Source organism: Phlebotomus papatasi, unplaced genomic scaffold, assembly GCF_024763615.1.
Source record: "Phlebotomus papatasi isolate M1 unplaced genomic scaffold, Ppap_2.1 HiC_scaffold_202, whole genome shotgun sequence".
Taxonomy (NCBI): domain Eukaryota; kingdom Metazoa; phylum Arthropoda; class Insecta; order Diptera; family Psychodidae; genus Phlebotomus; species Phlebotomus papatasi.
In genome coordinates, this window is record NW_026604440.1 from 1 (window position 1) to 13,870 (window position 13,870).

The 13,870-nt window shown below is 41.4% G+C and overlaps 3 protein-coding genes across 3 annotated transcripts; all 3 read left to right on the plus strand.

Annotated features, from left to right (window-relative positions):
• Positions 1-679: 679 nt before the first annotated feature.
• Positions 680-5,681, plus strand: LOC129808924 (melanotransferrin-like). Its single transcript, XM_055858832.1, has 2 exons — positions 680-2,295; positions 5,110-5,681. Exons 1-2 carry the CDS (start codon positions 680-682, stop codon positions 5,351-5,353), a joined length of 1,860 nt encoding a protein of 619 aa, XP_055714807.1. The 3' UTR covers positions 5,354-5,681.
• Positions 5,682-5,896: 215 nt separating this feature from the next.
• Positions 5,897-12,506, plus strand: LOC129808923 (uncharacterized). The gene is made up of 5 exons (XM_055858829.1): positions 5,897-5,997; positions 9,367-11,212; positions 11,279-11,383; positions 11,534-12,079; positions 12,480-12,506. Exons 1-5 carry the CDS (start codon positions 5,897-5,899, stop codon positions 12,504-12,506), a joined length of 2,625 nt encoding a protein of 874 aa, XP_055714804.1.
• Positions 12,507-12,664: 158 nt separating this feature from the next.
• LOC129808925 (uncharacterized protein K02A2.6-like) lies at positions 12,665-13,366 on the plus strand. The gene is made up of 2 exons (XM_055858833.1): positions 12,665-12,759; positions 12,805-13,366. Exons 1-2 carry the CDS (start codon positions 12,665-12,667, stop codon positions 13,364-13,366), a joined length of 657 nt encoding a protein of 218 aa, XP_055714808.1.
• Positions 13,367-13,870: the final 504 nt, after the last annotated feature.

Genomic DNA, 13,870 nt, shown 5'->3' on the forward strand with positions numbered 1-13,870 from the left:
TACTAAATTAAAGTTGGTTAGTTGCTTATGTAGGGCACTCAATAGATCAAGTGGTATAGTACACGCTCTATGATGCAAGTGTCCCGGGTTCGAATCCCCTTTAGGTCACCAGGAATTTTTCTGGCGTTAAAGGTGTTCGGATAGCATCCAGTGAGCTTCACTACACTTGATTCCACGGACATGGGACTGACAAGCTCATCCCGTACAAGAAAAAATAATAATGCATGTCTAGAAATCCGAGAAATCCCCTTGCGGTAACGCCTTGTTCCTTCATGGAATTTTGTGCCGGCATTAGTTACTTATGTAAAGTTGCAAAGAAGCCAACTCTTGAGATCGAAGTTATACATTTCAATTTTAGGTATTTTGGCCCAATGACCTTCAATAGATCATAATCGGAACTTATCGAGAAAGATTGAATTTTTGATCTTGACACTTCTTGATGTTGCATCACCGTAATGAAGACCACTGTTTTCTTTATTAGCCGATGATAGTCTTACTCGTTAGCATTCTAACTGATCGGATCTAATTTGACGACTGGTCAAAATATCCTTGTTTGCGTCAATCGTTTTCGCAAATACCGGACAGATTACAAAAGAAGCATAGCTAAAACCGCTAAAACGTATTCGTATTTAGAACCGTTGCTAAAGCGGTTGCGTAGTGCATTTTTCCTCAAAAGCTAATGAGACTACAACCAAATTTTTCAGAGAGCTTAACAGAGGATCGCTTTGAACTGCTGTGTCCAGATGGTCAAAAGCGTCCTTTGGGAGACTATCGTCAATGCAACTGGGGTCTTGTACCTGCAGACGCCGTTGTAGTATCTTCAGCTAAAACAACAGAAGAACGAAAACACATTGAGCGTTTCCTGCTCAAAAGCGTCGAACTCTATTCAACTAAACCTGTAGGTGACACCCAATCATCTCTTGATTCAACTACGGATCAAGGAAATCGCTACGATTACGGTGGACGCAACACTAACTTCGGAAGTCCCTACAGCAACGATCGTTTTGGTGGATTTGGAGGAGCAGGAGGCGGCGGATTTGGAGGAGCAGGTGGAAGGTATGATCCCAACAGAGGCTACGATTCTAATCGAGGATTTGGAGGATACGATGACCCATTCCGAACTACAACAACGACAACAACAACCACAAGACGTCCTTTCGGCTACTACGATAATCCTTTCGGCGTGAGGAATCAAACGGACCAGGATGACAACAACCAGACTCAAGTTTACGAAAGATTTGAACTCTTTGATTCGTCGAGGTACGGAACGAAACTCAATCTGATGTTTTCGGATACAGCAAGGACATTTGCCAGCATCAAGGAAGTTGATCAGAACTTTGCTGGATACCTTGGAGATAATTTGGAGATCATTCTTGGAGTTAGGATGTGTCCAGTTGGCAGAATGACTCTTTGTGTGACTTCAGACGCAGAAATGGAGAAGTGCGTGAAGATGAGAACTGCTCTTAAGGCTCAACTTATAAAACCCGAAATGATCTGTCACAAGGGACATTCGCATATCAACTGTATGCAAGCCATTGCTTCGGGATCAGCAGATGTTGCTGTCCTCGATGTTAGCGATGTGTACACTGGAGGATTGACGTATGAACTGGTTCCCTTCCTATCGGAAGTCTACAATCTTGGAGAGCCTGAATACTACGTGGTAGCTATTGCAAAAGAGGATGATCCGGATACCGAGTTGACGTACTTGAAAGGCAAGTACACCTGCCATGCTGGAATAAATACAGCCGCCGGATGGGTCTATCCATTGGCTTACCTGATTTCTAACGGCTGGATCAGACCTTATGGATGTGATAGTATTAGGGCAGCTGCAGAATACTTCTCGAAATCCTGCGTTCCTGGTGCACTCAGTGCTGAATACAACACCGGAATTCCCTATGATAACATGTGCGATCTATGTCATGGCGTTAGTTACAGATACTGCCGTCGAGATGCTTCCGAAGATTACTACGGACACACTGGAGCCTTCAGGTGCCTCGTGGAAGGTAGAGGGCACGTGGCTTTCGCTAAGCATACTACAGTCAGTGAAAATACAGGGGGAAAAAGGCGAGAATGGTGGGCTAGGAACACCCTCAATGATGACTTTCAACTTCTCTGTCCCGATGGCACTCGGGGCCGCCTCAATGACTACCATCACTGCAATCTGGGCAAAGTGAAGGCTAACGCAGTAGTTACGCGTGGTGGGATTGGGTACAATGAGACACAGATCAATGCCTACATCAATCTCTTCACGTACGCTCAGCAATTCTACGGCAGGAAGGAACAAGATGCTTTTAGGTAAGTTTTTGCACTTGCACTGTCATTCATTCATTTTCAACCGCTTATCCCTATTGGGGTCGCGGGCCCATGACATCCAAATTAGCAGCCCACGCTTATCGATCCTCCGCCACTTCAGGAAGATGTTCAGGTTCAATCCGAAGGCGTTCCAAGGCAAGATTCTGAATTTTATTCAGCCACCTTGTCCTAGGTCTGCCTCGAGGTCGAGGTCTCCTCACAATGGCTTGCATAGCCTTTCTGGGGAATCTTTCTTCATTCATGCGTTGAACATGTCCATCCCATCGAAGTTGTGATCTCTCGGTCAAGTGCGCGCTGAAGCTTTTCTTCGGAAGATCCAAAAAGAACCAAATCATCTGCGAAGAGGAGATGGATCACCCTGAAATCCCCAATACGAATCGCATTCTGCCCCCGACTGCGCTTCATAATATTGTCCATGTATATTATGAACAACAATGGTGATAAAACATACCCTTGGCGCAGTCCAACACCCACTTGAAAACCTTCCGACTTGGATCCGTTTACACGAACACAGCTACTACAGTCTCTGTACAATGACTGAATGGCTCCTACCAATTCTTCATCCAGTCCGTACTCGTGCAGTACATCCCAAAGTTGTTCTCTCGGTACTCGGTCATATGCTTTTTCCAAATCTATGAAACAAGCATAGAGTGGAATTGCATACTCCCAAGCCTTTTCGAGAATCATCTTCAGGGTAAAAAGCTTATCCGTGGTGCTTCTACCAGGCCTAAAACCGCATTGTTCCTCACCCAGTCTGGGTTCGACTATTTCTCGGCATCTTCTCTCAAGGACTTTGGCATACATTTTGCCAGGCAAACTCAGAAGAGAAATTCCCTTATAATTGGAGCAATCTTTCTTGTTTCCCTTCTTGAATATGGGTATAATGACCCCAACTTGCCAGTCCTTCGGTGCTCTCCCACTTTGCCAAGCCACCTTAAAGACACGCGTGAGCCAACTGACCCCCGCTATACCCATAAGTTTAAGCATTTCGGGACGTATTTCGTCAATTCCTGCAGCTTTTCCATCCTTCAATTTACTAATTGCACACAGGACTTCACTCTCTGAAGGACTACTTTCTTCCCTGCCTTTACTTGTGGGTACGTCATCATCAGTACCTTGTTGAGGATTAAGCAATTCTGAGAAGTATTCTTTCCAGCGAGTTAAGACCTCTTCCTCTTTGGTTAAAAGAGTTCCTTCCTTGGATGTTACTCCTTTGATGGAATTGCTCTTCTTCCCTCGGAGTCTTCGGACTGTTTGCCAGAAAGTTTTGTTTGCCGTCCTGTAGTCAAGCTCCAGCTTTTCACCGAATTTTTTCCACACCTCCTCTCTAGCGGCTTTAACTGCGAGCTTTGCAGCCTTTCGCTCCTTAACATAACGATCACGAGAATCAGAATCCTTACGTTGTATGTACAACTTGTAAGCCTTCTTTTTCTCTCCAACGGCTTCTTTTACTCCCGGTGTTCCCCACCAAGATGACCGTTTCACGTTGTTCGTCACATTAATGCGCTTAACGCCACAAGAAGGAAGACTGTGGAATTTGTTCAAACCTTTCCTGTATGCCCTTCACAAATTTTTCCTCAACGTCTTTCTTCTTGAGACTCTCCCACCTAATGTATTTAAACACTTTGCTCTTACCCTTAGGTAGAGCGGGAGGGTCTTCGTTGAGGTTAATTTTTGCAAAGAACAGGTGGTGATCAGTTGACAGTTCAGCACTGTTAAAAACTCGAACGTCTTGGACAATTCTTCTATCATCACCGGGAACCAGGACAAAGTCAATTATTGACATAAGTTCTCGTTTTGTGTCTTCCCAGGTGTATTTATGAATTTCCTTGTGCTGGAAAAAGGTATTCATGATCGAATAACCTTTGATTGCGCAGAAATCCAGCAACATTTTACCGTTCGGGTTCTCACTCTTATCCCCGTTCTTCCCAATCACACCCCTCCATGTCTCAGAGTCAACACCAACATGGGCATTGAAATCCCCAAACAATACAACTGAATCCGCTTCAGAAGATGCCTTATTCAGGACTTCCTCCACTTCATCTAGGAAAGCTGGGTACTCTGACGATGCGTTCCGTGCGTACACCTGCAGCACCGCCAGGGAAGATCTCTCACGTTTGATCTTGATACCCATCACTCTCCTCAGTGGGAGTACTGTGTGTCCAGACATCACATACCCTGTCTGACAGCCGGGGGCTTGTGAATATCCCCAAACCCGCCTGTGCAAACATTTCCGGTGCCACTCCGGACAGGAAAAGTTGCCACCCTTCCTCAAGATCCACAGTTCCACTACCTCTTTGCTTAGTGGACGAAACACCAATTATATCTAATTGGAATCTTTTTGCTTCGCTCTTAAGCTCCTGATGCTTCCCTGTGAGTGAAAAGATATTCCATGTAGCCATCCTGAAGTGCCATTGTCGTCGTGGTAGGCTTGTCAAACCTGATGTCACTCCAGAGCCTCTTCCGTTACTCTGGTGCCCTCCGACCCCGGGACCAGCGGTTGAAGCAACAGTTTGTCCATTGTCTCGCGTAGGTCGTTTCCGGTGTAATCCGTTCGTCATCCGAGGCTCTTTGTTGTGTTTTTTGCTGACAGGTTACTGTGACAACAGGGTGCAAACCTGATACACAGGCCTCCTTTTACCCAGGAGACACTGCACTTGCACTGTCAACCCTGTAAATTTTCTGTCTGCAGGACTGTGGCGCCATCTGAGAAAATGTCTAAATTATCGACATTCTCCCAATTTTTTTGTCAAAATGCTAATACAAAATTTCTTTATGCATTCAATGTCTTTGCAGTTTCAGCATGTTCTACTCCTACCCGCCCTATCATGATTTAATCTTCCAAGATGCTACGAGGCAACTGAAGGTGATCAGTCCGGAAGAGAGGCGCTACGACAAGTACGTAGGGAAGGACTTTATGCGTGCTAGAAGGATCACGGACTGCCTGGCAGGTGGGAGTCAAGTGACGATAAATCGCATGCTTATTGCACTCATCACCGCCTTCAGCATCCTCTCAGGGAGGATGTTCCTGCTAAAGTAGATCTGATAGAAGTACCAAGATTAGAAATAGGCAATAAGAAAGTTGCATGATGTACATAATAAGATTTGTATCTCTTGCAGCACCAAATCCGTGAGATGCTGCAAAACGAAATTTTAAAATGTTTTAGGAACATGAATTCCGTCCGGATTCCGTCCATTTTTTACGTATTTTTTATAAAACAGTGAATCTCAGTATATTTTATCAACGCACACCGAGCCATTTTAGGAAAGCAGTAGAATGTGTAAAAGAATTGTTTTTTGTAAGAAAAAAATAAATAAGATTTATTGTATTTTCAGGGAAGATCTAATAAAGATTTTTCGCGCGGAAATTTAAATGGTTTTTGTTTTCCCGCGCATGACTTATCGACAGATCGACAGTGTCGACTAGAAGAGTGGGGGAAAAGTCAGACGAAATGTCAGCAGACGTCGGCACTCCTCCCATTTGTCATACGACAGCGTGGCGAACAAGTCGCCACTGGGTTGCTCTGTGGAGTTTTTTTTGTGTGGAAATTCGTGAAAATAGTGAAAGAAATTGTGTGGAAAAATGTCAGTGAACTTGCGTACCGTGTACGCCTTTGCCAGGGAAATGTATCCCAAGAAGGTGAAGGGAGATATTCAGTATGGAACAGCAGGATTCCGGACAAAGTAAGTTAGTGGCCTTCGGGTGGATTTCCCACCCTTTTCCAACCCACAATTCTCACCTCATTTGAATGCCATCGCCTCGCTAAAAGATACTTTACTGTCCATTTCACCTGCTCACTGTCTCTCGCCAAGGTGTGGAGGCCCAGAAAGTGAAGGTGAAATTCCTCTAATGTCTCCACCTTTACACTCTTACAAGTCAGAGAAAGACCAATAGTTTATCACTTGCACCTTTCGCTATCATAAACCCATTATCTCATAGCTAAAGCTCAGCAAATGCTAACCATAAGCCCCAATTCAATTGATAATCTCTTCCCTCTTCCGGCCCAATTAAGACCTCCTCAGCCAAAAGAGTCACTTCCTCACACAAGGCATCACTTCTGCGATTCATCAATTCCCCAGCCTACCGCGAATAACAAATTTTTGTGGCCTACTCTGATTTGTGGTGAGAAATTAAAATTCTCAAATTTCTGATCACATCTCAAAACAGCCTTGCTCAAAGGTTACAAGGAGGATCATTTAACCAGTCTCGGATGACTCATTGATGCGCTCAATAAATTTTCCGCTACATTTTGCCTCATGAGCTCTTTTACGAGATGAAAAATCAGTGAAGCAGATTAATGGATCTTCACCAATTGTCCCAGAATTCTTTCTCTATGCAACAGTTTCAATGATCTTCCCAGTCATGCGGGTGAAACTGTGACCCTTCTATTGAGCGTCTTCAGCTATTTCCCCAATACATCAGGGTGTTAATATGTTGAATATGTTGCTCAAGAAGCGCAGAGTCTGTGACTGATAGGCCTAGTTAGACACAGAGAAATTCCCTGGAAATATTCACATTTTCCCGGCTAAATATAAAAGAGTCCGTGTGGCGACAGAGACTGACTCACAGTGTCTCAGAGTAGAATTACAAAATCCACATAGATTGAAGATAAAAGTCTGATTTAAAAATCTATGATTATTCGGGATCAAGATCAAGGTCTTACACCCTCATTTTACAGTCAAGTGTGCTAATCCGGGCGTTTCGCTATCTGGATCAAGAGCCCATCAAGCCTAATTATTATTATTAATCGTGTCGAGGCTTTAAAAAAAATTAAGTATGTCTTGCCCAGAAACAGGCCACATTTTTTCATCATTGGCCGACGTTGCGTGAGGCCCCTATGGGTCTCCTGAAGACAAAGGACGTCACATTTGTTTGCTACACAAAGTTCACAAAGAAGATCTTCTTTGATCGTCGACAGGCCCTCAATATTCATTGAAATGATATTGAGAGCCGGTCCTGAAAAGGACCTTTTTGTGGTAAGTGCTGTCATGACCACCAGATAAAAATCTGTGGGTTTACACTTGCGTTGTGGTTGAGGTGTTCGTGTGTTTTTTCGAGACTCAATTTTAAGCCTCGAAGTGGATGGATTAGTTAGTCCCCGGGGACTGTCCAGGAGCACCGATTTAGTTCTAAAGAGCTCTAAATACACGTGGAGGTTCCTTGCCATGCTCCCAATCAAGCCTAATAAAAAGTGAAGATACTTTTCACTTTTCCTTGTAAAAATTTTGGAGATATTGCACCGCGACTTAAACAAATTTCCTCGTAGTTCTTGTATTATTTCGGCGAACATTATGAAATATGTATTTTCAGATAGCTTTTAATGCACTATTTCGAAATATATTAGACTGATAAGTCAATTCTCTTTAGGAAAAAACTTGCCAATAGTTTTCAGTGCCTCTATGCAAAAACGTATGGAAAAATGAAATGTCGAGAGGCCCCTGATCTGGATCGTTTATGACTAATCCACTTAAAATAATATTTTTATTTCCGTAATACAGTCGCTACGGTAACATAATACAGTAGACTCTCTCACATTCGGGCATATGGGACCGAAATGTCAGCCGAATTAGACAGAAATTCGGGTGACAAACTTTTTGAAATGCAAGGTTGTGAAGCTTGTGAAATGAGGTTGTGAAGCTTCGTACGGAAAATGATATCCAAGATTTGAGACATTTTACTGAATGCCACACAAGCCAAATCAATTATACCATTATTTTAAAAAAAAATCTCTTATTAGGTTCTTAATTCCATCTCACAAAATTTCTGAAAATTCTTGGGTTTCATCTACAGCAAAATGAAATTTAGTGACACTTTTTACGAAGTTGCCCTGGTTTGCTCAGCTACGTACAAAATTTTTCCACTTATATAGGCTTCATTTTCCCCGTAAATATTACACAGGGCACAAGAATCTGCACATCAGTATTTAGATGGAACTTTCATCTACTTGCTTTCATCGTTTGTAGGAGGTATCATGCGTTCCAACATCAAATTTATGCTACTTTTCTTACACATGTTTTTGGAGAATTGGAAAACCATTTTTGCACTGCATTCTGACAGTCAGTTAAGTGATCGCTTATTCCCTAGCAATTACATCTATTGTAATCCTTGGATTACATACAAAAACACATGGAAACTAATAAAGCATCCATGATAAATCTGAGATACACTTGCAAACCCTTAAGAATTCCTTAAAATCACAGAGAACTCTTGTGGAAATCTTGGTAACCTACAGCAGCAATAGAAACCCACGACGAACTGTTGAATGCCTTTAAAAACTATAAAGAAAACAAATTTAGGAAACCCGTTAATAGGGAAAAGCGCGCTACCTTCGGACGATTTATGCCTTGCACAAATCATTTTTTGAATGTGTTATAAATTAATTTGGCCCATTATAATATTACATTTTAATAGCTAGTCCAATGCCTCAAATTTTCAGAAAAGAGCTATAAGTGAAACCCATAAGGAACATGAGAAAAAATGAATTGTCCGAAGCTTGAATCGTCCGAAGGTACCGCGCTTTCTCTTACATAAAAATTTGGTCAAAAATTCGGATGTTCATGAATTCTGCAACATATTTCTTTTCAAAGCAGCAAAACTGTTGCAAAATTTGTAATAAATTATATTTTTACCAAGAAAATGAAACTTAGATTCGCGGTTCATTAGGATGAATTACGCCTTAGCTTTGTGAAGGTTTAAAAAGAATCAGTGGAGCGAGCGGAGCGAGAATTAAATTGTGAAAGCGATGACAGAAAGACATTTATTAAATAAATAATAGAGAAGCTCCGTGGTTACTAACTAATTGTTAATAAATTTAGCAAAAAAAATTGTATAGAATGTTGTAACGGTTAAGTGGGGAGTTGAATTTAAATCTAGTAGATGTCTCTGCCTTCCACTTGAAGCTTACTTCATCCTTCTTCTCTGTATTGTCATTGTAAGTTGCGAGGTTGTGAAATAAAGAGTGGACACGCAGAAAAGAATATATCAGTGGCGACGGATAAAATGTCGAACCCACAAGACGCATCAGCTTCCCAAAGTGTTGATTCAACTTCCAGACGTCAAATGGAGACACAAATAACAGTGAATCCTATTACATTACCCACAAATATCGATGCTTTTGAGAAGAACAAAAGCTCCTGGGATCGATGGGTAATGAGACTGGAGGAGACTTTTTCTTGCTTCGGCATCACGGACGGTGCCAAAAAGAGAAGCATGATCCTGCATTACATGGGACAGGAGAACTTTGAGAAGCTGTGCGATAGAATTACGCCGCAAGTACCGAGAGATTTGACATACGAGCAAATTGTTGCTCAACTGAAAGAGTGTTTCAACCCTGTACCAAATGAGATTGTCGAAATCTACGAGTTCCAGAAGAGAGAACAACGGGAGGGTGAAACTTGTGATGAATACTTGGCGGCCCTACGGAAAATGGCAACTTACTGCAATTTTGGATGTGCAACTTGCAACTATCTGGTAAAAGCTCTAAGGAATCAGTTCGTGGCTGGACTTAAGAACAAGTCCATCCAAAAGAGGCTTTTGGAGAAACGAGATTTGACATTGGAGACTGCGCTGGATATAGCCAAAGCCATGGAGGCATCCCAGAAAGGTGAAGAATTGCTGTCCGGAAAGAAAGAAGAAGTTCTGAAGTTGGATGACTCAACTGAGAAGACTCCACGTGAACACCAGGAAGGTGCAAAGACGTTGAAGTGCTTCAGATGTGGAGTAAGTACTCACTTGGCAAATACATGTGTTCATAAAGAGAAAACGTGCTTCAACTGCAACAAGATTGGCCATCTCGCTTCGGTTTGCCATCAGAACAAGTCGTCAAGGGGTAATGATAAAGGGAAGGGAAAAGATAAAGTTCAGATAAATAAAGTTGAAGATTTACTATACTATGAGTGTAAGAATTCAGAAAAAATTTTGCTAAATGTCAAGTTGGAAGGCAAAGCCATGACTTTCGAGGTGGACAGCGGGTCCCCTATTTCGGTCATTACGGTTGATGACAGAGATAGATTTTTCCCAAATCTTGAAATATTTCCTACCGAAAGGAAATTTGCAAGCTACAATGGTAGCAAGATAGATATCATTGGTTTTCTCAGGGTAACAGCAGAAATTGGGGGCCGTAGCCTGCAAGGATTGAATCTTTATGTATCGATGGGTCCTTCCAAGGTGCCTTTGTTGGGAAGAGAGTGGTCTCGGAAACTTCATTGGTTAAATTGGAATCAGATTATGTCATTAAATAAGATCAAAGAGATTCATGATACCGAGGGTCATAAAATTCAGATTGAAGAATTAAAAGAAGAATTCAAGAACGTTTTTGATAAGTCTTTGGGAAAGATAGTAGGAGTTAAAGCGGAACTCAAATTGAAAGACGATGCAAATCCAGTATTTTTGAAGCCGCGTCCAATGCCCATTGCTAAAAAGGAAGCCGTTGAGAGAGAAATCGATAAACTAGTTAAAGAAGGAGCTTACGTTAAAGTTAATCAGAGTAGGTGGGCAACACCTATTGTTGCTATACCAAAAGCTTCCGGGAGTGTGCGAATCTGCGGAGATTACAGCGTGACTGTTAATCCAAACTTGATAGTTGATAAACATCCTCTTCCAACGGTAGAAGAACTTTTTCAGGACATGGCAGGAGGTGATAAATTTTCAAAATTAGATTTGTCTCAAGCCTACATGCAGCTCGAAATGCGCGAAGAAGACAGAGAGATTCTTACTTTGAATACACATAAAGGCTTGTACAAACCTACGCGACTTATGTATGGAGTTGCGTCTGCTGTGGCTATTTGGCAGAGGGTAATGGAGGCCTTATTACATGATATTCCAGGCGTTAAAGTTTTTCTTGATGATATAAGAATAACGGGGGCAAATGACAGGGAGCACATGATGAGACTTAAAGAGGTACTAAGGAGATTGAATAAAAAAAATTTGAGGGTAAATTTCGATAAATGCGAATTTTTCGCGCAGAAAATTAACTACTGTGGATACGTCATAGATAAGGACGGAATTCACAAAGATCCCCGAAAGATTGAAGCACTGGAGAAGATGCCGAGGCCCCGCAATATCGACGAAGTAAGGGCTTATACAGGGTTCGTAAATTATTACGGTAGGTTTTTCCCCCAATTGAGCACCAAACTGTACCCAATTAACAATCTGGTAAAAAATGACGTTCCTTTTAAATGGGATAAGGCTTGTGAAGAAGCTTTTTTGATGATAAAAAAGGAAATGGGTAGTGATCAATTTCTGGCTCATTATGATCCGAATCAGAGTCTGGTACTGGCAGTGGACGCTAGTCCGGTGGGCGTAGGGGCATGCTTGGGGCATCGATACGAAGATGGGTCGGAAAAACCACTGTTTTATGCGTCGCAAACTTTAACAGAGACCCAAAGGAGATATACACAGATTGATAAAGAAGCTTACGCCATAATTTTTGGGATCAAGAAATTTTATTCCTATTTGTATGGACGACATTTCATATTGATTACAGACAACAAACCATTATCTCAAATAATGAATCCAGAAAAGGGCATTCCTCAGTATACGGCATTGAGAATGCAACATTATTCTGCTTTTTTGAAAGGATTCGACTTTACTTTGGAACATAGGAAGACACAATCACATGGAAATGCTGATGGACTGTCTAGGCTGCCATTACCAGAGACCTCTGAATTTGAGACTGATGATCCAGAAATAACGCAAATAAATTTGATCAGTGTTTTGCCAGTTACTGTAAAACAGATTCAGGACGAGCTAAAGAAAGATTCGGATGTGAGAGAATTAATAGCAGGGTTAAGGTCAGGAAAAACAGTTAAAAAACAGGATAGATTTGGTATTCCACAAGAAGAATTTTCATTGAAGCAAGATTGTTTGGTGAGAGGGCTAAGGGTATATGTACCTGGGTCTTTGAGGAATGTGATTCTTTCTGAATTACATGAAGGGCACTTGGGTATTTCAAAAATGAAAGCGATGGCAAGGGGATATTGCTGGTGGCCAAATATAGACAGTGATATCGAAAAAGAGGTTTTAAATTGCACCGCATGTCAGGAAAATCGTCCGAATCCTATTAAAATAAGTACCCATATTTGGGAAGAGACGAATCGACCATTTCAGAGGATTCATGCGGATTATGCGGGTCCAATACATGGCAAATGGTTATTGATTGTTGTAGATGCGTATTCAAAATGGCCTGAGGTAGCCGTTGTAAGCGATATTACATCTACAACTACAATTAAAGAACTCCGAAAAATATTCTCAGTGCATGGGTTACCGGAAGAATTAGTAACAGATCACGGTCGCCAGTTTACAAGTCATGAGTTTAAAACATTTTGTATCAATAATGGAATTGATCATAAAATGGGGGCTCCATACCATCCTGCGACAAATGGCCAAGCAGAACGATATGTGCGAACGGTCAAAGAGAAATTGCTTGCATTGCGGAATATAAACAAGTCAGATATGGAACAGTCCCTTTATTCTATACTTTTGAATTATAGAAGGACTCAGCACAGTACAACGGGTGAATCACCTAGTATGAGGCTTTTTCAGAGACAAATTAGGTCGCGACTAGATTTGATCATTCCACACGATGATAAGAAAGAGTCAACAAAACAGGTAGATGAGAAAATTCATCGCAGTTTTAAGGTTAATGATAGGATAGCTGTGCGAAACTATAAAGAAGGGGAGGTAAAGTGGAAGTTTGGAACGATTCAGGAAAAGTTGGGTAAATTGCATTACGATGTAAGGTTAGATAATGGAAAATTGTGGCGAAGGCATGTGGACCAATTGAGAAAAGTAGGAGAGGAAGTAGGTAAAGATTGCCCCGAAGTATCAGAAGAAGAATATTGGAATTTAAATATGAATGATCATTTGACCAGTGAAGTAGAGGAATCTAAAGTGGATTCCGATGAGGAGGAAGAGTTCGAAGATGCCTTGGAGGACAATGTTGGTGAAGAGAATCAAGCTGAGCAACCTGTGGTTTTCCCAGCATTACCTGCTGCTCTACCACTGAGACGATCACAGAGAAATATTAAAGCTCCAGATCGTCTAAATCTTTAGTTTAAGATTTGAAGTCCATCTAAAAGTCATGAGCTTGAAATAGCTATTTGAGGTCTTTAAATCATTCTGTAAATTTTATGTATATTGTTTTGTTACTCATTTCTCGAAATAGAAAGTAGTTCTTTTTTTCATTTTAGGGGGAAAGGGTGTTGTAACGGTTAAGTGGGGAGTTGAATTTAAATCTAGTAGATGTCTCTGCCTTCCACTTGAAGCTTACTTCATCCTTCTTCTCTGTATTGTCATTGTAAGTTGCGAGGTTGTGAAATAAAGAGTGGACACGCAGAAAAGAATATATCAGTAAGATCCCAATGTTTTGCTGAATATTGTTAGTGTCGGACATGTTCTAATTTTCTATGATGACTACTTACGTTCATGAACATGCACGTAAGCGCCTTGGTGCAAACAAATCATAATTCATTTTATTAAAAAATATATATAATATTTTTGGCAGTTTCTAATCCACCATTTCTAATGGTAAGATCCCAATGTTTTGCTGAATATTGT